The sequence below is a fragment of the Berghia stephanieae genome, chromosome 3, assembly GCF_034508935.2.
Source record: "Berghia stephanieae isolate SIO BIC M18660-M18661 chromosome 3, UCSD_Bste_1.3, whole genome shotgun sequence".
NCBI classification, from domain to species: domain Eukaryota; kingdom Metazoa; phylum Mollusca; class Gastropoda; order Nudibranchia; family Aeolidiidae; genus Berghia; species Berghia stephanieae.
Genome location: NC_088362.1, coordinates 13514587 through 13542086, shown reverse-complemented (window position 1 = coordinate 13542086; position 27500 = coordinate 13514587). Strand labels below are relative to the sequence as shown.

Sequence of the window (27500 nt, the reverse complement as noted above, 5' to 3'; positions counted from 1 at the left end):
TAGTACGAAACGTTTAGTTAGCAAACAATTACCTAAATCAAAAGGATTAAAGACGTACAAATCCTTAGCTTAATTTCCCAGACACCATCCATGTTTTTCCATTATCATAATTACTATTATTATCCTGTATTTTAAAAAAAAATATGTCTTACCATTATACCTTGTCCCAAGTAACTTATCATAATTTCCTCCTTACAGTTTCAAAGAAAAGCAACAGGAGGTGAATAAAAGCATGGATATCCAACCAAGATTGTAATAACATGGCGTATGAAATGAAGCGAGAAATTAGACACCACCGTTGAAGTAAATAATATAATGATGAAATGACCAGACAACACGAGAAGAATTAATTGTATGGTAATAAAGAAAACTACTACAATTCTATGTTATGAAGGCTACTGCGGGACAAGACTATGATTACATTGATAACAAAACATACGGGTTATGTAGAGCCCTGATGAGTAACAGGAGGAGAGGCAAAAAACTCAATAAGAAATAGAGAGATAAATAGATAGATCGGTCGACAGATAGATAGATAGATAGATAGATAGATAGATAGATAGATAGATAGATAGAGAAAGAGAGAGAGAGAGAGAGAGAGAGAGAGAAGAGAGAAAGAGAGAGAGAGAGAGAGAGAAAGGGAGAGAGAGAGAGAGAGAGAGAGAGAGAGAGAGAGAGAGAGGGGGGGGATAAAGAGATAAGTGGCTGAACAAACTCATTGTTTATAATTCTCACGAGTACAACCTGACAGTAGAAACCAGTCATATCAATCTTACTAGAATCAACAATACCGTGTGTTCTTTCACTTTTATTTTTTTTTCTTTAAAAAATAAATAAATAAATAAATTAATTAATTAATTAAAAAAAAAAAAATAAATAAATAAAAAAAAAAAAATATATATATATATATATATATATACATATACATACATATACATATAAATAATCTCTCTCTCTCTATCTATCTATCTCTCTCTGTCTTTCTTTCTTTCTCTCCAGTTCTTCAATCTGGTCCCACGACTGTAATTTAAAACACATATTATGTTTTTGTGCCTCATCTGAACTCCTTAATCAATGCTCAGAAGAAGGTCGCATAACTTTTTATTCTTTCATATATATATTTAAAAGGCCAAAACTTCCGACGCTTATCATAATAAAAATAAAAACCAGAAGGGTCTCCCCGCCCTTCTTTAGCTACAAAAAGAAAAACCTTAAACCACCTTTTCATAAGGACACCGCGTACGCAATGGCCAGTGGGCCGATGAATGAATGGGCAAGGGAACGTCTTTGACAAGTACCCAGAGAACCTTTCATTATTTCACTGACATTCGACGACAACATCCTGAAAGCCAGCCTTCCGTGAGACTTCAAAATTCCTCCACTCTTTCGTTTTGACAGTCAGTCAGCGAGAACACGGAAAAGATATAATATGAAGTACGGTTTGATTGCTTGTCAAAACGAAACAAAGCCAAAAGCGCCACCCGAGCGCTCATTTACGGAACTATGGCTAATTCAAACGGATAGACCGCGAAGACGCCGTTGTCCTTGTTGTTGTCTTTCAACTCTTATTTTTGAATAGTCCACCCAAGACCACTGTGGCAATTTTAACCACACATATAGGTACACTCGATGGTTTCAATAAGTACGTGTTATGAATGCTTCACGCTGAGAAGATAACACATCTATTCGAAACTATAACTATTACGACGGGGGGAGAGTTCTTCGGAATATTTTGGCTTCAGACTTTCGTTCGAAAGAATAGTGACCTCTCTGCTATGGATCTAAAACTCGACCTTGTCAAAAGAACGCATTTTATTACATCATTATGAAGACATTTTAAAAGAAATTATCGGTGAAGAGCTTAAAATATGTAGGAAAAATGCTTAACTTTAATTGAAGACACGATTAAAAGTAGATATAAGGACAACTAAAAGGTATTGGGAATGCAAAAAAAGAACATATCTTTTTCCCGACCAATTATTTACCGTAACTTGATATCTTATTATAATTAGATTTGAGAACAAGAATTTTCCATAAATCTAAGAGACAAGCTAATATCCACATCAAAGCGTTATAAGAATCGCACGGTAAATCAAATTCTATATAGATCTATACAGCTGAGCATGGCAGCTCATCCCCCAAGAGGCATCATGCGTTAAAACAACAATGAACTCTTGGAACTTAGCTATCCCATTCACGACCAAATCGAATTATGGAGAAAAATCAACTACTCAGAATTACTCAGCTACAAGTTTCGCAACAATGTTAATGTAATAAAGCAACAAAAAATATGTCTGGCTATATAGATCTATACAGAGCATGGCAGCTCATCCCCCAAGAGGCATCATACGTTAAAACAATGAACTCTTGGAACTTAGCTATCACATTCATGATGAAATCAAATTATGGAGAAAAATCAACTACTCAGAATTACTCTGCTACAAGTTTCGCAACAATGTTAATGTAATAAAGCAACAAAAAATATGTCTGATTATATAGATCTATACAGAGCATGGCAGCTCATCCCTCAAGACGCATCATACGTTAAAACAACAATGAACTCTAGGAACTTAGCTATCCCATTCATGCATGACCAAATCGAATTATGGAGAAAAATCATTTACTGCTACAAGTTTCTCAACAATGTTAATGTAATAAAGCAACAAAAATCTGTCTGGTTAGACGAGATATTAACATAACATTGGAGGAGGCAAATAAAGATTTTAATAAATCTATACAATATGTGTAAGTTCATATTGGTAACAACAAGAGATGAAGTGAATAGAAAAGTGCCAAAAGACAAAAGAGAATAAAAAATTTTCGCGGCGGTGATGGGGTTTGAACCTGCGGCCTTATTGGTACAACAACTCCGCCTGGCCGGTGAGAGCGTAATTCTACCGTATGAGCTGTCCACGAATCCAAAAATATTCGTATCAAACTCAGGTCACTCATAACTAGAGCTCTCTCTCTCTCTCTCTCTCTCTCTCTCTCTCTCTCTCTCTCTCTCTCTCTCTCTCTCTCTCTCTCTCTCTCTCTCTCTCACCGACTACTGGAGACCGCATTGAAACACTGAATTTGACTGAAAAGAAAACATCAACATATCAGAGCACCTGTACACTAACCTACATCCTCCGAATGACTCGAATGCACCCGAATAATGTAAAATCTATCCCGATGCTCACCTTCACCTAAATGGCGTATGATAATAATAAAGAACCCTGTTATCCGGCCGGGGTAATAAAGTATATAAGATGGCAGGACTTTCCAAACGGAATTTCCGCCGAATAAAATGATGATGGTAACACCACACCCCCTATCCAGTGATGTCTCTGATAAAGGGGCTGAGTTGTTATATCTACGTCATCTGAGCCCGGAGGTGAGCAATGCATATCACCCTATTTATCTTGTGTATACAGTTATTCACATCTACGAGTTAGCCCGTCTACGTGGACGTCAGATACCAGTGGGATGGGTGTGAACATAATTTGGAATTAGTCTAAACTTATCTCAGAACAGTTGTAGTATAGATAGTATGCGCTTGGCTAAGAAACTCACAACATTGCCATCCGGAAGTATAATGGACCAACACACAAAATATGTGTAACCTTGAACGTTTATAGTCCGGTTAATACAGTTTAGTGAGAATTACTCATGGCAAAAAACAATAACAAAGACCTGAGTGACGTCAACTTCATACTATTTATACAGAATTTCGTACGGGCGCGAGGGGGGGGGGGGGCGAAGAGAATAAAAAAGTTATCCGCGTCCTTCTACTGAGCATTGATTAAGGAGTTCAGATAAGGCACAAAAACATTTTATGTGATTTAAATTTCAGTCGTGGGACCAGAATGAAGAACGGTAGAGAAAGAAAGAAAGACACACACACACACACAGAGAGAGAGAGAGAGAGAGAGAGAGAGAGAGAGAGAGAGAGAGAGAAAGAGAGAGTCTTTCCAGAACAATGAACTGTTACACAAAGTAACGAGCAAAAAAAAAAAAAACGAGAGTCGAAGAGAATGAATCATAGATCGTTGAGGAAAGGATTATTAAATATGGGGGGGGGGGGGGGGGGGGGGGGTGCGAGGAACGTCGGCGCAATTGCTTAGCAGAAAGTGCAGCTGCTGCTCTGTCTGTCGCTGCAACAATGGATACAATGTCATGCGCCCAATTGATGGAGGTAATTGTAGTTGATGTGAAACTGATGATAGCGCAATCACGACACGTGCTTGTCAACAATTCAAAAAAGTTTGGAATACGCTTCAACAGCCGTAACGTCACTTCCCTCGTAATGACGCATGGTAACTTAGTAATTGGCTCTAAACTATCGGAACAATGGCTGACGCCCTTATGAAATATTTCTCCAAAGACCATAAAAGCGTATCCAGAGGAAAATAAAATATTATAAATCTGATCATGTTTTGACTTTTACACATTCTGATCACAAGGCATATGAAAAGTTCTAGCCAGCATGAAGAATAAAAAGTAATGATTTTTTTTTTTGTTTAGAACCAAGATGGCCGCCGTTGCTGGGCGGCCTGACATCAGACTACTGAATCCAATTGTAGTTTATTTGAAACTGATGATAGCGCAATCACGACACGTGCTTGTCAACAATTCAAAAAAGTTTGGAATCGGACGTTCATTGCCTTTGTCAAAGTCGTCAAACTTCAAGTCTGTGTTTCCAAATGCGTACGTGTAAAAATATTAATAATGCAATACACTTGATAAGGAAGCTAGATTTGAGAATATGGCGGTTAAAATTGGATTTGGTCAGAGTGATTTTACAAGAGAGAAAAAAATGTGCCATTAATATTGGGGCAGCGTGGCTCAGCGGTACGGTCATTGCTCCGTACCCAAAAGGCACCGAGTTCGACTACCTGCCTCCCTCGTATTATGGCCTTGAGCTAGTCACCTCGCCCCTAGCTCACTTTGCGGCGCTGCATCGCGGCTAACGCCTGGGTTATGCCAGTGTTCCCTTGGAATAGACCCTAAAGACACATTTCCCCTTGGGAATGAATAAAAGGAATTTTAACTTTTTAAACTACGATTATCATGAAAACAATTGGCGAGTGAAATATTAAGCTTAATTTAAGTTTATCACCAAAAGGCTGAAAAGTCATAAAAATGTGACTTATGTATTTTTAGTACTGGGGTAAACAAATGGATGCATAAGTATAATAATGAATTAACAATAATGTAAGGATAAAAAAGTGTAAACATAATATTTTTGTACCTTAAAAAATGCCTATCAATGTAAATATTGCGACTGTCGTCAAACCAGCGAGAAGTGAGCGATAATTCTACACATACGATTCCAGCGACTGTCATGCGTAGCCTTCACTTAAACCGCGTAACACAAATAACCTAGGTATTTTGTGTGGCGGTAATGGCTATTGATCACTATTGTTTGCCAGTCATAAGTGGCGAATATATAACCAAATCATACACTCTCTAGGAAAATAATATACTGTATATGAATTTTTTTTAAAAGTTCCCTTAGACCGCGATCAATCTTATATCATTTGGTAATGAATTATAACAAAAAAAGCAACATAAATTATTTAATTAATTAATTAACTAATAATAATAATAATAATAATAATAATAATAATAATAATAATAATAATAATAATAATAATAATAGTAATAATAATAATAATAGTAATAATAATAATAATAATAGTAATAATAATAATAATAGTAATAATAATAATAATAATAATAATAATAATAATAATAATAATAATAATAATAATAATAATAATAATAATAATAATAATAATAATACCAGCAAAGTCTGACCTTCACCTTACGCTATTCCTAACCGGAAATTGTAATTCTAAATTTCCCATAAACAATAAATAAATGTCGTTTTCAAGTAGATAGAATGGCGAATTTCCACCACAATCGATAAGAAGACCAGATACACTTCCGTCCGTCTGTCTATCTATCTGTTGCGAATATGATAGGGTTGATGGAGACGAAACCTTCGGGAAGGAAACCATGGCACCAGTGATACACTTGCATGTAAATAATTGGAGGAGAGAATGAAACTAAGAGGAGAGTGTAGGATAGACGTAAATAAAGATAAACAGAGAGAGAGATAGAGAGAGAGAGATAGATAGATAGATAGATAGAGAGAGAGAAAAGAATGAGAGAGAGAGAGAGAGAGAGAGAGAGAGAGAGAGAGAGAGAGAGAGAGAGAGAGAGAGTGACACTGAAAGAGACGTGTAGACTGTGAGAAAAATGAAAGGGGGGGGGGGGGGGAAGGGGGGGGGGTAAAGAGAGCATCTGAGAGTGAGTGAATGAGTCTATGCGCAAGCGCATGGAAATATGGGTGCTTGGGAGAGAGAGAGAGAGAGAGAGAGAGAGAGAGAGAGAGAGAGAGAGAGAGAGAGAGAGAGAGAGAGAGAGAGAGAGAGAGAGAGAGAGACTTCCACCAACAAAAGACTAAGTTTTGAGAGCCGGCCGGCCCAGTAAATGAAGTAGTTTTGTGGTAGATCGAGTGGACAAAGTGACACCGGACTAAATCATGTGAGGAATCGATGAGTCACGCGCTTTGACGGGACAATGGGACAACCATGACGCATCCTGCATCCCAATGACATTCACTCACTTGTCAAACAAGGGAGAAAGTCGAGGGCCAAGCCAAACTGGCTTAGTGGATTACGAGACAAGAGTATTAATTCAAGACATGAGTTCCAGTCCCGGGTGGCAGTAGCTTGCTAGTTAGTTTATATTTATATACCATATTATTTGTTTAATGTTGTCATTGTACTCTCCTTGTATCTATTTATATATTAGCGCCGCTGTCTCATGGTATGGCATTCGCCTTCACACTGGAAGGTCCAGGGTTCGAATCCTGCTCTTAGCGGTATATAGTTGAGTCCTTGGAAACGGTTCATTACACATATTCTAATCGTACAAATGTGTAAAACGGTACTAAACAGCGTTGTCCCTGTCCGTAGGGACCCCTTGTAAAATTTAGTGGAATATTTCGCGATTCCCTTGCTCGGACCTCTTCCTCCAAAAAAATTTTTTTTTAAATCAAAAAAAATCCACAGATTAATTTTCCCCTTTGGAATGAATAAAAGATAATTTGAAAGAAAGTGACGCAGACCTGATGAGCGACAAAAAGATAGTACGAAGTTGACGTCACTCAGGTCTTTGTTATTGCATTTAGCCATCTGTGTTTATGAGTAAATTCTCACTATACTGTATTCACCAGACTATAAACGTTCAAGATTACACAAAATTTCGTGTGTTCGTCCGTTATACTTCCGGATGGCAATGTAGTGAACTTCTTATTCTTAGCCAAGCGCATTCTATCTATAGATATATACATCAACTTAAATCATGCACCATCTTACAAAAAAAGATAAAAATTGACAATCATGCTCTCTGAATTCCCGTTCATTTAAATGAATCAAAACAAACTGGATACGTAAATAACGTTATGTATTATAATTCACGTTATGGTAAATTATAATATAAACGACATGTCACAGCGGTTTTTATGTTAAAAGTCACAATTTCCGTCTGCAATGCAGCGACATCTGTGTTACCACGACAATGGCCGTGACACTAAGGGCATTTTGACACCGCTTTCTCGTGTCCAACCACTCGCTCCTTGCAATCTTTTAACATTTCCACTTAATTAATAATCCTCTTATGAATGGGCGAGTGGATGTGTGCATTAGTCGGTAACACTAAACATTCGTTTTACCACAAAACTGAAAGCGGTTTGTTGAACCAGGATTAAGAAAAACCACGATTATGTTGTTTTTAAACAAACAAACAAACATAACAAACACACAAACTCCCCCCAAAAGACATCATACGTTTGTGCAATGTTGAATACTTACATGGTAAAATGAACGTTTGATTAACTCACATACTGTGCCCATCGGTAAGTGTGCTGAATTTCATAATATAGTATAACTCTTAATTTGTTTCGTGTTTCGTATTTTTGTTTTAAAAGGGGGATAGTCTCTCAATCTCACGACGTTCAGAAATTTGATGGGCACGGCACGATATGTGGGCTTACCAAACTTGAGCAATGCGAAAAAAAAAAAAAAAAAAAAAAAAAAGAAAAAAAAGGAATTTGCAAAAAAAAAAAAATAATTCCTAAATATTTAATTTCTTTAATTCATCACAAATCATTCTTGGACGCAGACTCATCAAAATTCAATCACAGAAATTCATCCACAATGTCCCAAACGTATGTCTACTCTGCACAAATAAACTGTAATATTTCTATACAGAAAATAATAGAGACACGCATGCACAGTCAGAAAACAACAAGATACAAAGGACCTAAGCGGTGTTACGGTATAAAAGAACTGTATACTACAACACTAATTAAAATAATAAAAGAGAAAATGCAAGCGTCGTGTTTAATCAATTTTGCCTCACTTTCAACCGAATTAGATTCGCAACAAGATCAAACAAAACAATATAACAGTTGCAAGGGGGACGTGGAGCTCCCCAACTGTTCAGAACTGGCTCTGCTTAATCGAATTTCCTTTGTTTTAATTCTATACACAGGGTTGTATAACTACATGCACGGAGGGAAGATATTGGACTCATCCCATACAACTGAGGGAAAATATTCAAAGAGCCCTCTTTCCCATTGTTATTAGATGCGGTAATAAAAATAATTGTGATAATCAAAATAATTGAAATTAAACTGAAAATATTTTGACCATATCGCTTCATCTAAATGAACAGTTAAAAATGAATAAAATCAAATAAATAAACAAACAATCAAACAAACAAAACAAAGAAAAATAAAATAAAATATGACTGTCGACGAAGAGATAAACCTCATACAACCTATTATGGTGTAAAATACAATGCAAAAGAAACCGTGGGAAAGTTGACACAGAGAGAAGAAGAAGAAAAAAAAAAACCGTATTGAATACCGCCTGACATCGCTAACAATTTATCACCTACAATCATAATACATGACCAACAAAACATATGGGTGCGAATTCCACGCTAATTTTGAGAGTACCGACAAATTGAAAATACAATGGGGGAAAAGCACATTCGTGGACAATTTCTATACCCGGTGTGAATTCTCTCTTAACATTTTGGTTTACATTTTGCCGGGCCAGTGGTATCTAGAAGGAATGCAGGCGAGAGTGATTGAAATAAAATCACTTTAGACCTAATGGCGGTTCCCGTCGTAAGGACCAAACCGGAAATACAATCGAGGGCGTAAGGGGTACGCTAAAATCAACACGAAGGCCACTTCAAACCTGGGCGTTGATCTGTGAACATACAAACTAGATTCCCGAAGATCATTGATACGGTGTCAACAATCAAGTGGTCACTGATTGGTCGATGGTCTGACCGCCGATAATTGAACAGCGGAGGGGATTGAGGTTCGTAAGGAGGAAATGAACGAATCGAACATTCGAACTGCCTTCCGATAATGCAAGTTAATAGCAAGCTGAAATGTCACGTGTATTATTTCAGCGAGTCTGTGTCAACACATTGTCTGAGATTGAAACCTCCCAGAAAATTACGTCCCATTAAAAAGGCGACGATCAACAAAAGAAAATTAGAAAAAAGGCCATTTAATGGGACGTAATCATAATCCCATTAGTTGTGCTATTTATTTCTTATCACTGGTCACTTTCTTTTGGGAGAGTATCCGTGAATCGTGAATGAATGGGCAGTATAAGACAAGCAAAAACAAAAGCAAACAAGAAATTAAAACAATCAAAATTATAATATTACAAAACTGAAGACAAAATGGAGGACGGGACCGCCCCAAATCTTAAATAAAATGACGCGATGAGATAGGAGAAAAACCCACTGTAATTAATTAAAATTAATCACAAGCCATCTTCAATATGGGTTGGGCTTCAAATTGACTATCTAATTGATAAACCAAGATAACATCTAAGAGCCTAATTGACGTAAAAACAATTATTTCAAAAGCACGTGTAAAATAGAGTTTCAAATAGTTCAATATACAAAGTAAAAATGGACGGTTATTTTACCCAATTAAAAAACGCGAGAGTTTCTATAGCGCAATGCCCAAGAGGTCCCGAGTCAACAACGACACTTAACATGTAGGACGAGACATGGCTCTTGTAAGGCGCAATTACAATATTTTTTCGACAGAGACAACGATACTATCGGCTAGGTAATCATTTTATGTCCCCGCTGGTGCGGTGAGAAACGTGAATAAAGGGCCTTTTCCAATGATACACCTTTGCGTACCCCACAGCGAGACTTGAACCGAAGACCCATCAATCCTAAATCCTAAAGCGAATGTCGTCCCATAAAACACAACTCAACACGACATGAAAACAATATAACCCTATAACCTTAGAATGATGAACATGCTTCGCTCCTGACAAGATCTGGATTAGACCAAGAAGCCCTCCCAAAAGAGATGTAAAGCAATCAGAAAAAAAACAAAAAACTGTCACCTCGAAGATTTACTACGAGTTAACTAATTCAGGCCGTGACATAAAGGTGTGCTATTATTATTATTAATACAGTTGTATAATGAACCCTTCGCTCCCTCAGTCTCTGACGACCATGGACATTAAACATGCCATCCAACTACATTTTGACAATTTTGGCGATGTATTGACAATTTTGGCGATGCATACTTCTCAATATCCCTATAAATTTTCTAATTTTCCTGGATATAATGCATATGTTGCTGTTGAAGCTCGAAGAAATAAATACAGTAACAATAAAATGTGAAAAAGAACTTCAATGTAATTTTAGTATGGCAGAATAATCATGTGGACGCCATCCCCTCATTCATCTCTAAATCGTCTTTAGTGTCGCATTCATCATGTTTTGCTAACAAAGGGGAAACCCGAAACGTCCATGCCATCTGTCTTCGTGAGTTGAATTGAAGCTCATAGTCCCGTTTATAATCGTTATTAATGTCTCTGGAAGTCATTGATATTCCAGTTTGGATATTTGTTTTGTTTTTCATATCTATTTGATTATATTTGATCAAAGCCCTTCGCCTGAATAATCTTCCCTCTTGCTCAATAATGGGCTTGAACCCCATCCCATACGATTCAAAATTTGAGAGTCTAACGGACTAGACCTAACACTAAAATCAATGCAATAAACAACATACGCGCAAGTTTTGCTACAAGGTAATGTATCTGACTCGCACGCAAGCGGCGTATTCTACAACAACCATTTAATTTGTCACGTCGTTAACTTTTTCTTCTTCATTTTCTGGCATTCTAGTCCGCCCCCGAAGTGATTGAGTAGGTGGGCGTAATATGAAATTTATAAGGCCTCCAAGAATGGGTGTTCAGAGGATACCAAGCAATTTTGTAACTTTCCGATTCCAGCCACAGGAACAGTGGCGACTACAGCTGCTCCACAAGCCGGATGGTCCCGAAGAAAAGGGCACGTACATACGGGAGGGCGGACGCGCGCACACACTGCTCACTTCTTCGGCAAAAGAAAATAATAACATCCCTCAAATGATGACTTCTTTCTCTCATCGTCGTAAAAATAAATCACAGCAATAATGTTATAAAATCATGCTGAGGCGAAGAAATCTGACTGACATTCTGACTTAGCAGATACACTTGTAGCAATATAATAGCAATATTATAATGTAGTGGTACATAATGAATAACTATGTCGGTGACCACCAAGGTGTTTCTCTAATGCAAACATAGCCATGGGCTTGCCGTTTGCCTTTCTAATAATTTATTACATACACCGACCCTGACAGGTTAGCAGCCTTGTAGGTTGTTACATTTATAATAAAACCATCGCCTCCGACACGTTTTTGTATGACCGGATTACACAATGTTAATAGGTGCCAGTCATATAGAATTAGAACATGCCTTATCTAGCAGCAGATCTAAAAGACCGAAAAACTCACTGTTGCGACTTGATGGGGGGTCAAGGTGACCTGCAGAGCCAGGTTTCAGCGTTCATCCTAATATCTGTAGCATTAAACGGACAATTACAAAGGACAGTTACCCTTAAAAAGGAAACATAGTCCATCGCAGAGTACCTTCCGCCCTTTTCGATTAACCTAGCTACCGAATCACTACCGAGGGGGATAGTCGAAAATTAAAAAATAAAAGGAACTAATCCGGGACCGTGTGACCGTTCAGCTTGCATCCGAGTCGGATGCTCTACCAAGGGGTCATCTGTACAAATATTTGTGGGGAAAAAATGAGCTTTTGTATAGCGCAATATCCACTGAACATGCTCACAGCGCTTTACAAGAGGTCCATGGACAACGGCTACACTTAACATGTAGGACTAAACATATTACCACACAAAGCAACTAGAATTTAGTACAGTTGGAAAGTATTAGAAAGAGAAAAAAAAAACAAAAAACAACAACAACAACAACAACAACAAAAACAGCTTAAAAAGCGTTTGCAGAGATTTGAAAAGAAAAGAATGCTCATTTCACCCACCGACACACACATAAATCATTAACACCAGTAATACTACGGCACATTATCATGTGGAGCAATCATTCAATCTGGCACTCCATGAGTAAAACAGCTCCTACTACAGAATACAGAAGCATCGAACTCTCGGCCGATCAAATTCTAAAACCATTGATCTTGATGGAATACCACTATCTATAACACATTACAATTGTATTTTAATCAAAGCATTGATCACCATTTGTCTCGCACACGACCGTCAACGCGTAAATCGATGGTTGTGAGTTATTAACAAATCGCCAGGACCTTGATGGTCGCGATCGAGTTGTTTTTGTTTGTTTGTTTTGTTTTGGATGGGATTGGGGGGGGGGGGGGTAGCTACTCGGTGTCAATGCAATCACTTATCTTCCCCCATCAAAATATACATAAAAGAAACATTACTGTAGACTAAAAGAAACGGACTACCGTAAATCAAAAGAGAAAAAGAGGGGGGCACATCTAAAAAAAAACATTGGAGTTTTGACTGAGTATCACACTTTCAACCAGTATGAGCACGCGGTGGGAATGTAAGTAAATATTTTCTAGCTTTTTTTTTCTGACACTTTAATCAATTAAAAAACGTTTGGCATACCTATTATGTCTCTTTTACCGCTCACATTAAAATCTTGAAATATTGAATATTATAAAGACAAACTGTCTCAATGACATACTTGTCGAGAGGAGTGTTGACTGAGAATGACCCACTTCACTCATCACGATTTCTTCAAAACCATCTTTGCTCCACATACTGTACCGTATGTAGTATTACTGGTGTTAAATACCATTTTTAATGAATTTGTCACAACCCTTTAATATTACAATAACGCAGGCATGTACTTCTCAAACATAAATTTGTAACCTAAAACCTTGAACGAGATAGGTTTAACGCAAGCGCAAATGTATAAGGAATATGACCTAATGCCTATAAGCTTTTGTTGAAAAGGTGTGATTCTCACTCTCTGTGTGTGTGTGTGTGTGAGATGAGAGAGAGAGAGAGAGAGAGAGAGAGAGAGAGAGAGAGAGAGGAGAGAGAGGGGAGAGAGTGGGGGGGGGGGGGGGGGAGAGAACATATGATACACAGCGGGGCAGCGTGGCTCATGGTACGGTCTTTGCTTCCTACCCGAAAGGTACCGAGTTCAATCACCCGCCGCTGCGTTGTGTGGCCTTGAGCAAGTCACCTCGCCCTAGCTCACTTTGCGGCGCTGCTCTGTGGCTGACGCCTGGGTTATTCCAGTCTTCCCTTGGAATAGACCCTAAAGACAAATTTCCCCTTGGTGATGAATAAAGGGAATTTTATTTTATTTATTTATTTACAAGAAAGACATGAGAAAGAAAGGAGAGGTGGAGGCAATAAATGCAAAGGCCAAAACATTGCATCAAAATGCTGCACATAACCTAGACGACTAAAATGGAACAAAATTACTAAAAAGGAATAATGATGACATGGTTGTAAATAAGAGGGGAGAGATTGGAGGTGCTAAATAATTATGTCTGATTTCAAAATAATAATGAATAATGAATGAATTTATATAGCGCCTAGATCCACAATGTGCTCAGAGGCGCTTTACAATGCAAATAAAACACAACAATAAATTGATAATTTAAGCAAAATCTCTGTTTCAGGATTACCTTCATCATAAAATTATTCAGAGTCACAGCCTCTCTCCGTGTTGAATCGTCAATATAAACCTTACTAATTGCATTAACTAAATATGTGCATTCGTGAGGAATTGCAACGAATTTCAACTACACCAGACATAATATGATATTATATAAACAAAAACGAGAACAGGCATTTAGTTCATTCACACGAAATAAATGAATTCATCATAAACTGCGACATAGATAAGAGGTGCATTACACCTAACACTCCTTTTTACAAAGACTCATACATTAATACGAGATGTTTGCAGTGATCACGCCCAGATAATTGTGGTTAAATTTCAATGCTGCACTAACTGTAGGGTGAGAAAAAGACAGAAATTTGATATTGAAATACAACTTTTAATGGGTCCTGTACCCCGATGAGCACCCATACAAATAAAAAAATCAAAAAAATCCAAGATTTTTGTGGTAAGCAAACACAGCCATATGGGTCCCATCCCTATAGCACAGATGCTAGAGCACTAGGATGACTAATGAACTTCAAATCAGGACCATGTAAAAATGCTGGAAAGTGCCTAACTTTTCATTGGAACTGATAGAACTTCGGTGATATATCATTACAATGGGCAAGAGACAAGGAACAAAGCCGTGGAGGAGAAGGAGGAAGAGGAGAACATATACATATAGATAGAATGAAGTTGATTTCAATCGGGTCATTGTTATTGTTTTTTGCCATCCGCATTTATGAGTAATTCTCACTTAACTACATTATCCAGACGATGTAAGTTCATGGTTACACATGGTTTTGTTATACTTCCGGATGGCAATGTTGTGGGCTTCTTAGCCAAGCGCATACTATCTATATCCTTTTCTAGCATTATTTAAAAGAAGATGGAAGAAGTGCGGCTGTGTAGTCTAGTGTCCAGTGGTACGATACTCGTCTTCGGATCGGAGAGTTCTGGGTTGGAGAACTGCTCTGAGTGGCGCATAGCTGAGTCCTTGGAAAATGATCTTTACTCACATTTTCTCACCGTACTCGGGAGTAAAATAAGTACCGTAAACAGCCTTGTCTCTGAAAACAAAATATGCATATCGCCTAAAACGAGTAATGTCTCGACCCACATTTTGCAATTGTTGCTGCTGGCTAGGGACCTCTTGTAAAGCGCATTGAACACGTTTAGTGGAAATTGCGCTATATAAAAATGCTCAAGCTAAAGAAGAAGATTATGAAGAGACCTGGCGTAATATCAGGCATAAGATCCGACAGGGGAAAGGCAGATTGGGGGAAAGAGGGGAGAAAAAAAAAGGATGGTTTTATATATATATATATATATATATTATATATACATGGGCGGATCAGATAATAAGAAAGAAGGAAATAATTCTTGATGAAAAGGGCGTTAAGTTCACGCAATATTCTAATACTTGGTAATAATGGCAATTAAAGAAAGAACGAATCCTCGCTATCCCGTCTGTCGTGGTTCCAGATCAGATGAATAACACAATAATCACAATGCAAAACGTACATTGGAGAATCTCAGCACCGGGGAATTATCAGCGTATATGTCTTGATAAATGATGCATCGAGATAATGAAGAAATATGGAGGAGAGCGGAAAGAATGAAACACACACACACACAGAGAGAGAGAGAGAGAGAGAGAGAGAGAGAGAGAGAAGAGAGAGAGGGAGAGAGAGAGAGAGAGAGGGGGGTGAGAAAACGAAAGAGAGAGAGAGGAGAGAGAGAGAGAGAGAGAGAGAGAGGGGGGGGGGTGGTGGGTGAGAAAACGAAAGAGAGAGAGAAAGAGAGAGGGGGGGGGGGGAGAAGGAAGAGAGAGGATACACCCATGCAAGACAGATAGTTAGATAGATAGATAGATAGATAGATAGATAGATAGATAGATAGATAGATAGATAGATAGATAGATAGATAGATAGATAGATAGATAGATAGATAGATATATAGATAGATAGACAGATGTTTCGACAGACAGACGGATAAATAGGCAGGAAGATGGAGATGTGAAGTAGAAAAACTGCATCAAAGTAAACGCAATACATTACTAACCAGTTAAAACCCCCATAATGACAAAATCATTTAAAAACAAAAACAAAAACAAACAAACAATATTCTAATCCATTTAGCAATTATATAAAATCCAACACTTCGAAGAAAAACACAGCAACCAGAGAATAGAAAACCATTATATCTTATAATTTAATACTATTACCATTACCGTCCACTGTCAGGAAAAGCAGCGCGAGGTGTAAAACAGACCGAATTTTATTCCCCTAGGTTATGGTGCATATAATTATAATATCAGAAATTATATAGTAAATACTCCAGAATTCACAGAATAGTAAACAATACTCTATTTCCCGTACAAGGCGGGCTTGTACTACGGTAAAACTAGCACCTCCAGTACGATAAAACGAAATCCGAAACGGTTTATCGTTACTTGCTTGTCGGAGAACCAAACAGCCAGTTAGCTTTCTCGGCAGAGTATAGTATAGTCTAGAGGAAAAAGAGGAGAAAGAGAGAGAGAGAGAGAGAGAGAGAGAGAGAGTAGTAGTATAGTAGAGAAGCGTAGCAGAACCGAACCGGTTAGAAGGGTGGGTAGAGCTTTCTCTGTTTAACTCTCTACCAGCCGACAATGAATTTCTGTCAAATCACAATTCCACATTTTATTGATGTAATGGAATGGAATTTAAAAAGAATCTCAAGATACATCTTTACTGTATTTGTTTTTATTGACACTATGAATCCTTGATTTGGCTATGGATGAATTAATCCCCCCCCCCCTCCCCACTCAAAATTGATAATTTATATTGCAAAGTGCCCAGAGCTTGTGTTTTACACGAGAATGAGCGCTGTATAAATTGTGTATTATTATTATTATTATTATTATTATTATTATTATTATTATTATTATTATTATTATTATAGAGCGATGCGATTCGAACTTTTATTACTATGCGCATCGCTACTGCTCTTATAATGATCACGGAAAGATATTATGACGCCAGGCATGTTTAGAGCAAGACCGAACACCGCCTTCTAAAGATTAAAAGACTGTGGGTGACAAGGGACAGTGTAAGATGAATGGATGATTTTATTGATTAACTTGATAAAAGAGAGGACGGGGATAACAATGCTAAGGTTTCTAGTGACCGTGTGATGAAGTCCAGGGACGGTAAAACTATTATCAATAACTCGACTGAGGTGCCTAAATGAGTCAATATAAAATGGAGAGAAAGATAAAGGGAGTAAATCTGACTCATGAATAATAAGGGAACAACACAAAAATATAGATAGATAGATAGATAGAAAGAGAGCTCGACAGACAGACAGACGGATATATGGCCAGAATGTTACAGGATGTCTGTTTTGTGTTGTTCCCTTATTCATGAGTCAGATTTACTCCCTTTATCTTTATCTCCAAATCATTATGGATGATTTTGAGAATTGACACTATGTATGCGAGTTACAGACACAGTAGTGTATGACCTTATAGTGCCTTAAACACCACTGAACCTCAAAAAATTAATAATAATAATAAATACATAAATAAATAATAATAAAAAAATCATCCCACCCCTCGTCATTAATTGTTTTCATCATCATCATCATCATAGACAACACACACCATCATAGTGACGATAATGAATATTAAAAAAATCTGTAATCACGTGACCGAAAAACAACCACCTCCTAAAGAATATTTTAAAGGGCACGGAAAAAGTCAAAGCACATTTTGCAATGGCTTGTTAAAAATCCTTTAAAATCATCATTACAATATCATTAATATTACCGTTATCATTACTATTACTATCATTAGTTTCATCATCATCATCGTTATTTTACTCACAACTCTCTTCTCCACTGATAAAGACGGCGGCGAAAACAAGCAACCGAAATAAACGATTTGATAAAACCAGGTCAAAAAAAAAAAAAAAATAGAAACGAACACAAGTTAAAATTAATAATAAACCAAAAACCCTGAAAACGGGGTCATCATGTCAAAACCCCTATCAAGCATTCCAGATAAAAAGAAATAAATAAAGAGTTTGATTAATTTAAGAATTGGTAGATGTAAACAAACTCATCTCCCATATAGGTTGTATAACGTATAATATAAATACTCTCTCTCTCTCTCTCTCTATATATATATATATATATATATATATATATATATATATATATATATATATTATATATATATATTGACTCACAATCATTTTATAATAATTATTATGCCGTCTTCCCGCATGCAATTAATTCCCTCCCGTCTAGTAACGGGTCTAAAGTGGCTTGGGTAAGCACATAGAGAATACAGTCCCGGCTTACGTTAAATAAATAACCAATGACGGTGTTGATAAATATTTGGTTGAGCACAGAAAGCTAGGGGTGGTAAAACAGAAACATCGAATATTACCATCATTCACGGTGGTAGGACTGACGCACACGTAACAGAAACAAAGTGCTAAATATAAGTGACGAGAGAGAGAGAGAGAGAGAGAGAGAGAGAGAGAGAGAGAGAGAGAGAGAGAGAGAGAGAGAGGGGGGGGGGGGAGGGAGGAAAAATATCCCAACAGTCATAAACTGTAGAAATAATAAAAGATTTGACATGCAAGTCAAAACTAAGATGGGAAAAAATCGATTATTGTTGACTATCTGAGTCATTTGACTGAGTCACATACGACGCTTGAAAGCGTACTACGGTAAAGGAAAAATACGTTTTGAAAAACTAAATATTGTGCTTTAAATGGAGACATGTATCTTTTAAACAAAACAAAAAAAAAAAAAACAACAACAAAAGGATGAAAATATTAAGTGGTTAAAATTCGATAAATCTTGAATACAGACAAATGAATATTACTGAGGTTTGGTGTGTGTGTGTGTGGGGGGGGGGGGGGGGGGGGGGGGGACAACAACAAAGATATCTTTTTGAGCTTTGAATAGAGATAAAGAAAGATAGGTATGGTGAAAGGGGTGAATGTGAAAGTCTCTGAAAGTGAAACGGGGAAAGGGAAGAGGCTTGGGGGGAAAGAGAAGAGACAGAGCAAGGATAGAGATCGTGTGTGTGTGTGTGTGTGTGTGTGTGTGTGTGTGTTTACACACACACACACAGAGAGAGAGAGAGAGAGAGAGAGAGAGAGAGAGAGAGAGAGAGAGAGAGAGAGAGAGAGAGAGAGAGAGAAAATATATTTATACTAGACATTATTCAACTTATTTATGAAAGAATCAAAAGGACTGCAATCATCGGTCTAAAATAAAAAGTGACCAAACACACTGTGTGGTCTAAGATAGCTAATATGTTCTTTGTTTTCGATTGTAAAGGGAATGTTGGGCAGAATGTTTGTTACGAAGCAATGAGCCTCGCAGTAGGGCTGATCATGGCTTGTTCCGAATGAAAGGAACTATAACTTATAGCGCCGAATGAAAGGAACTATAACTTATAGCGCCGAATGAAAGGAACTATAACTTATAACAATTGTTTGCAGATCTCTTGGCAAGATAATAGTTACTAATCTTTAAGTACTATACTGTAACCGCCTCGAGGCATGTTAATTATCTTGGGATCATGATTTCTTTAAAAAAATTTTCTTCTGCTCTGTCTGGCAATATTTCATTCGCAAACTTTTCCAAATTTTCATTTTATTTCACCAAAGTCAGCTCCCTATTATGTCACTTATACGTTTGACCAAGCTACCAAATCACAAAAACTGACAGTGACAGAGAAGAATAAGTAATTATTTCAAAATAAATAACTTCAATTTTCGTCATTCATATCATGGCTCAATGCTCAATGAAAATGTAATTATTATTATTATTATTATTATTCTTATTATTATTATTATTCTTAATTATTATTATTATTATATTATAAATTAGCAGGAGAAGAAGAAGAGAAGAAGAAGAAGAAGAAGAAGAAGAAGAAGAAGAAGAAGAAGAAGAAGAAGAAGAAGAAGAAGAAGAAGAAGAAGAAGAAGAAGAAGAAGAAGAAGAAGAAGAAGAAGAAGAAGACGAAGACTCCACTTCATCAGTGTCTTATGCAACAAAACTATTGGAAGCAAATACAATGAAAAAAAAAGAGCAACTTTCATTTAATAATAAGAGAGGTAACTCTGTAATTTCAAAAACTTTACCATGCATAAAAAAAACCCATTTCAAATCAGTTATTTCCCTTCCTTTAAGCTTTAAAATAACAGTAAACGCAATAAATAAGACTATATTATTATCTTACTCAGTAAATGTTAGAGATTGGATAACTTTTTAAGTTGAGTGATATAAAGGAACCTTGATAACTTATCAGTTAATTTAAGTCTTCCAATTATTCCCAGAATCATTTTTATGCAAGATGAAATCTTCAGCATTCTACCTTTTTACAAAGCACTGCTACTGCTACAGCGGACATTACTTGATTAATTTAATTTCTATATTTAAAAAATCTAACTTTTATAAAAACGATACGCGACATAAACAGATCTTATCTAATAATCAATCATACAGACTTAACTAAGTAAAACTTAATAGGACGGAAAATAATTTACCTTGTGCAAACTTCACCACTCCTGTATTTTTTCTTTGTTTTAACCAACATTTCTACATTTCTTCTAAAAACAGTAAGAATTAATTATGCATGGTACCGGGAAATGAACGATAATGATGTCTAACCTCCCATATTCCTAAACAAAGGCTGAGTAAAATAATGTCACCATCTACACTTTCCATTGTTATGAACGCTGGAACCAATCAGACATGTTCAAATCAACTCTCACTGAAGTAGTTACTTATAAAGAACGAAGAAACCCATTAACTCGCGTGTGACTTTTTGTAAATATATAAAAAGTAAATGCATTACATCAAAGCCATTTTCCACCTGAAATTGATTCAATACATATGTAGCAATGACCACTCAAGAGATGTATACGTCTATTAATATTCTCTACAACTACAAGAAATAAAATTGAATGAATTATCCCATCTCACCCAACTCAAACCTAGTAAGCTCTCTCCGTGTTTTATACCAATTTTTTAAAATGCTACCCTTTCGCAACAGCACTATTAGATCCTGTCGCCTCGGCGTTCCATGAAGGAACAGGATGTCTGATGTCAACAGGAATCACCCATGTTGTTCAAGTGAGCATACTGGGGGTTAATAATCTTGAAGGAAAACGACAAAAGTGCCTGAAACAGGGCTCACAATGGATCACAATGCAATGCCTTAACCACTCAGCCCCCAGGCAATATATTATTCTCAAAATTAAATAAAAAACAACAACAAACGAAAAAAAACATGGATAATTTATTTCATCCCGAAATTACTAATTAGGTCACAGTAAAAGTCCTTTTTTAAAGTTGAAACCAAATGAAGACAAACTTCTCTCAGATTAGTTTTTCAAGGACATCGAAAAAGATAAATATTAAGCAGCTATAATTATTATGGAAAAAGGTATTTAACTAGTAAATTTTAAGGAAGATCTTCAAGCTATAAAGGAAGAGCAAAACAGGAATGGGTATTCAGAATGACAAACTAAAATGGAAAAATTTTGACAACATTTTAACTGTACTAATCTTCTGATTATTTTATTGTTATTATCATTATATGAAATGCAGAGATCCCAAACTCAAGAATCAGAAATGTGCATTTTGGGAGGAAAAAATGTTTAAATTTAGACCAAAAAAATTGTAATCCAACCACATCTTCACTGTGTCGTGATAATATAACTACAAGGAAAATAGTGGCCTGCCAAAAATACATAATTTTTGTAATATTTTCTGGAGATAAATCATTTAATATCAATGAGTTTGTATGCAGTATCCTGAGTGGTATTTGTATGTAGTGTGAAGAAGTTTGAGATTTCAATGGAAAGCTCTTAGCCCTAAAACCGAACTATTTTTATTATCCTTCACATCTTTTTTAATTCTGAGAGACAGAGACACATCTCTCATTATGGAAACATGACACGAATTGGAAAATGGGTGGGTCCAGCGGTTGCATGGCAATAGCAATTGACATATCATATATTGAAAGTTGTATGTTTAGTTTTCTAAAACTAGAATGGCATTTGACTTCATAGCATGTATGTGGTAGAAATGTGGTTTAGAGTGACATGCATATTCCGAATTTGGTAAGTGATAGGTTATAGAGACAGAGATATTTACTTCTCTCTCTAAGGATAACAAAAGACTTTTCAATCATTTTTAAATTGAGATGTTTCTGTGTTATTATAAATTTGGCTTCACACACACACACACACACACACAAATACATGCTCAAAAAAGCAGAAAAAAATGGCTTTCTAATGTTGTGGTACTATTACTATTACTAATACTAATAATACCGGATAATTGTCTCAATCTATATCTGTATCTGAATAATAATATAAACACAGTTCTTAGGATTTAAACATTCATTGTGCTCAACGTCATTTACTGTAGTTCAGCAGACTCAGACTATTCACTGTGACTGTGAGATCTTAAAAATGAAATTTAATTTAGAAATGAAAAGTGTTAGTGAGTGACATGTCGCAATCTGACAAGAATGTAGATCTAGAGAGTTGACTCAGTCAGAGTCAGACTCATCAAGCTAACGTCTTATTAAACTTATTAATTTAACTTTCACTTTAGGCAGTGTCTACGTACATGGTAACCGGGCACCTAGCCTCAGGATCTACGTACACGGTAGCTCCGGTAACTGGTTTGCCGCTACAATAGAAGCAATGGATGGACCTAGCTGTGCGTGTGTGTGTGTGTGTGTGTGTGTGCTATTTTTTTTTAATCAAACAATACAATTTAACCAATGAAAGGCGACATTCAAGGTTACAGTGTATAAATGTTACAGTGTACGTAGATCCTGGGGCTAGGTGCCCGGTTAGTAACGAAAATAATGATACCAAAATATCTGCGATATTCTTCTTTATAACAAAGTTATGCATCTTTAATTGAACCCCCCTAAAACTTTTAGTAAATGAATGCGAACGGCAATTTCCAGAAATAACTTTCTTATGGGCGAGTCAGGTCACAATTTGACTCCCACTGCTCCTGCTCCCAAAACTGCCTAAAGTTACTGTGTATGTAGACACTCCGACACTCCTAAAGTTACCGTGTACGTAGACACTCCGACACTCCGTTAACTTTAACAATTCGGGGGAAAAAATGTGATAGGCCTCCGAAGCCGAAACATTATCAATAAAAGCAATGTGGTTGGGACAACAGTGTTAAAACTGTAACTGATAATCAATACTAATACCCCCATCCCCACCCCCATCAATGACAATGAAGATGCTGATACTGATGATACTACTGTGGGTAGTCGCATCGCCCGTGGCTGAGCCGCTGATCGAGCCCCGATATCGATGTTACGGCTCTGGAGTGAAAATTGTGTTTACCGGTGAACATAGTTTTACTTCCATTGCCGTGGAATCGCTTTCTGTGCACTAATTTCGTCACTTCCGGTCTCATTTTAAAGAGGAGAAGCCAGCGCATCAGGCGGCGTTTTCAGATTTTTAATCCGTTCATTCTTTGTTCAGATGCCAGCTGTTTGAAAATTTGGTAAGTTTTAACTTCATTTTAAATACATTTTTCATTATATTACCTATTTTTAATTAATGTTATATTATTCGCCAACCATTTTTCTCTATTTGTGTGAATTTTGGTGGTGATTGATGCTGGCGAAAGCGTCTTTTAGTGACTTTAAATACGATGCGTGTTCATGAAGTTGGCGACGGCCAACCAGGATTGCCTCTCGATGTATCCCCGAGTCTCCTGTGTACAGTGCAGTCTGTAAACTATCGACTGCGTTTGCTTTTGTGACTTGTATAAATAATTTCAAGCTAAATAATTGCTGTAAAAAGACTGAAAATAGTCCCATCCATAATTTTAGTTTTATTTTATGAATGAATGTTGAAACTGAAATGACTTTTTAACTGGGATGATACCGGACAACTAAAAATTATGTTCCACTGATATTATTTTTTATCTTTTATTTTTGTTTGTTCTGCAGGTTAAGTGTGTTGGTTTAATTTAATGTGGTTAATTTCAATACAAATAATACAGAATAGCATGATAGAGCCAATTCAAGTATATTTCATTCATTACTTTACTCTTTACCACAACAAAAATTATTATATAACTTTTAATTTTGTTGATTTAATCATAATCGAAGTACTTTTTTTGTTTTCAGAGTCAGACGTTCATTATGACACCACATTTTCATGTTTCATTTCCTGCCTTGTATTTTTAAATATGAAATTGAAATAACAATATGAATTTGATTGTCTGCCACCTCCAACTCCCGTCGTCTGCCGCCTCGAACTCCTGTCGTCTGTCTTGTATTTTTAAATATGAGATTGAAATAACAACATGAATTTGATTGTCTGCCTCCTCCAGCTCCAATAATCTGCCTTGTATTTTTAAATATGAAATTGACATAACAACATGAATTTGATTGTCTGCCACCTCCAACTCCAGTCGTCTGCCGCCTCGAACTCCAGTCGTCTGTCTTGTATTTTTAAATATGAGATTGAAATAACAACATGAATTTGATTGTCTGCCACCTCCAACTCCAGTCGTCTGCCGTCTCGAACTCCAGTCGTCTGTCTTGTATTTTTAAATATGAGATTGAAATAACAACATGAATTTGATTGTCTGCCACCTCCAGCTCCTATAATCTGCCTTGTATTTTTGAATATATGAAATTGTAATAACAACATGAATTTGATTGTCTGCCACCTCCAACTCCCGTCGTCTGCCGCCTCCAGCTCCAATAATCTGCCTTGTATTTCTAAATATGAGATTGAAATAACAACATGAATTTGATTGTCTGCCACCTCCAACTCCCGTCATCTGCCTCCTCCAGCTCCAATAATCCGCCTTGTATTTTTAAATATGAAATTGAAATAACAACATGAATTTGATTGTCTGCCACCTCCAACTCCAGTCGTCTGCCGCCTCTAACTCCAGTCGTCTGTCTTGTATTTTTTAATATGAGACTGAAATAACGACATGAATTTGATTGTCTGCCACCTCCAACTCCCGTCGACTGCCTCCTCCAGCTCCAATAATCTGCCTTGTATTTTAAATATGAAATTGAAGTAACAACATGAATTCGATCGTCAGTCTCCCCCAACTACTTCTGTATCATTGCTTGGACTTCGATGTATTTATTCAGTATCATTACCTGGATATTGCCTGTGTCTACATTCCATGCAGCCAACAACCCAGAGTGCCTAGATTTTGTTGTCTTCTGTCTTTTGCCACATATCAGCCATCTTATGGATTTAAGCGAGTCAGTACGTGAGTACCCTTTAATCTGTTCTCTTAGTGATGTTGAATGCAAAGCAATTATCAAATTTTCTAAAGTTCATTTTAATTTTAATGTAGTTTAATAGTTAGTCATATGATACATCTCTTCGAGATGTTCAGTTTGATATATGACATGCCTATGTTGCAGAAAGTTTGCAAAGTGTCGGTATTTATCGGCTTATTGTTTGTTATTATGTAATATGTTACGTAATATTCAATTTTGCATTTTCAGGTTAAGTTTTCTCTACCACTCTTATGTAGTTCTTGTTTTTAATTTTGCATTTTTATCACTGACCATGTTTGCATATATAAAGCGGCAAGCTTGTTTCTCCCGAGTACTGTTGGTGCCCAAATGTCTTGTCCAAGGATGCAAAAACATTGGGCAGTACATTTGCAAGTTGCATTTACTGACACTTGTTCAACTTTATTTCTAGCCCTGTTCATTGTTTTTTTTGTTTTTTTTTCTTCTCTCCGAATACCAGTCATCTTTCGTCTGTTGCTCATTTGCCAATGCCAAATATTAAGTGCCTTCCCCAAGGACACAACTTTAGTGTCTAAATTCATACGTTTACGCTCCTTTCCTCTTGTTTTAACAATTTTTGTGTTCAAAATTAATCATAGCCATAGTATTGTAAGCATGCTCTGGAAGAAGACCACCCTCAAATCTGTTTTTAAAGTTATTATCCGTTCCTCGCGTCTTTTTTTTTCATTTTCTAGGGTTATGTAATTGCATGACGTTGCATAATATTGCATAATAATCATTTAATTTTTTTAAAATTTGCTTCGTCTTTCCTTTGCGATCATTTTGATATATGGTTTTATATGTATTCCAACCCAAATAATCGTGATTTTCCATTTCCCCCGCTTTTCGGTTGCTCTCTGGTCACAGTTTTAGTTTCTTTTTTCCTCTTAAATTATATTAAGTATTTTGGTCCACTTTTGCGGACTAATAATCCCGTAACTTTGGTTCTAATTGTCACATTGTCATAATTTTGGTACCATTGAAAAGTGTATTTCTTGCAGAATAGCATGAGACTATTTTGAAAACAATTGCTGCAATCTCAAATTTTCATGCAACTACCTAACTACTGTGACTGTGATCGTGCCCAGTGCTCGGGATCATACGTAGCTGAACAGATCAGACAACAATTACGTTTTGCCTTACATCTGAATGGTTCCATGCACCAAAAACTGACCAAACTAAATTGCAATATGAGCATGAAAACAATGGAAAAGAAGAAATAAGCACTAAGACAGTAACAACCGGCTGATACTGATAGGCGACTAACTGTAGTAACTGTAACCAGCCAGTAAAAAAGAAGTAATAATCGTCCCGATTACAAATACAAATGACACATTATTCGTTGTTGTCTCTTTTTTTAAATTCAATAAATGTGGAATTCTCTTTCGTCGCAGTTTCTACATGTTAGTTAATGAAGAAGTGAAAAAGATAAGAATCAAGAAGACAGGGAGAAGGAGTTGGATTGAAAACGAGCACCGATTCACTCATCCAATCTGGAAGAAAAAGAATTTATTTAAAAGCCACTCACCTGTCTGGCGTCAGTCATCTTTAAAATGTTGCGGTTGTTTGTTCTGATTAAACAGGTACAAAAATGCAGCAAATTTCTCAACTGGTCACAATTTATCGACAAATTGATAGCACCCACTAAGTAGAGGCAAGACAATGTTTTGATCCAAGTCTGGATTTGATATTGCGGAAGTGAACTACTGCAAAGCCGCCATAACAATAATAAACGAGCATGTTCCAATCACATTTAAGGGGCATGAAATGTTATACCATCCAATAACCGACCGTGAATAGATAAAATAATTAATAGAAATATATTTAGTGCATCTCCGCGGATTTATCATGCTCAATGCGCTTCAATATGTTTTATTTATTTTCCCAGTAGTCCATAGTGCAATCTAATAAGTACTAATCGTTTGTTAGGCGTCATTCTTGTACTAACACTTCTACAATATCCTTCGCTGCCTATAACCCGGTACTAATTCACACATGAGTCGAGTGGGGTAATATGTATAAAGTGCCTTATCCAAGGACACAAATTCGGGACCAGAATTTTTTTTCTTTCTTATTTTACATCTATCGACATTGAGAATTTATCAAAAA

The 27500-nt window shown here is 36.6% G+C and overlaps 1 protein-coding gene across 6 annotated transcripts in view; it reads right to left on the bottom strand.

The window, feature by feature from the left end:
- LOC144967169 (septin-2-like) overlaps nucleotides 1-27082 on the bottom strand; it is a 127462-nt gene extending 100380 nt beyond the window's left edge. For 2 of the 6 annotated variants that reach the window (XM_078904073.1, XM_078904080.1), the window contains exon 1: nucleotides 16290-16567. Coding sequence is in view for 2 of the 6 variants with exons in the window: in XM_078904088.1 (XP_078760214.1) it covers nucleotides 26920-26937 (18 nt within the window). In the remaining 4 variants the exon portion in view is untranslated. Of the gene's footprint in view, nucleotides 1-16289; nucleotides 16571-26919 lie in introns of those variants that run through there. The other 4 variants (XM_078904088.1, XM_078904096.1, XM_078904079.1 and 1 more) reach the window with 4 other exon arrangements.
- Between the last annotated feature and the right edge of the window lie 418 nt (nucleotides 27083-27500).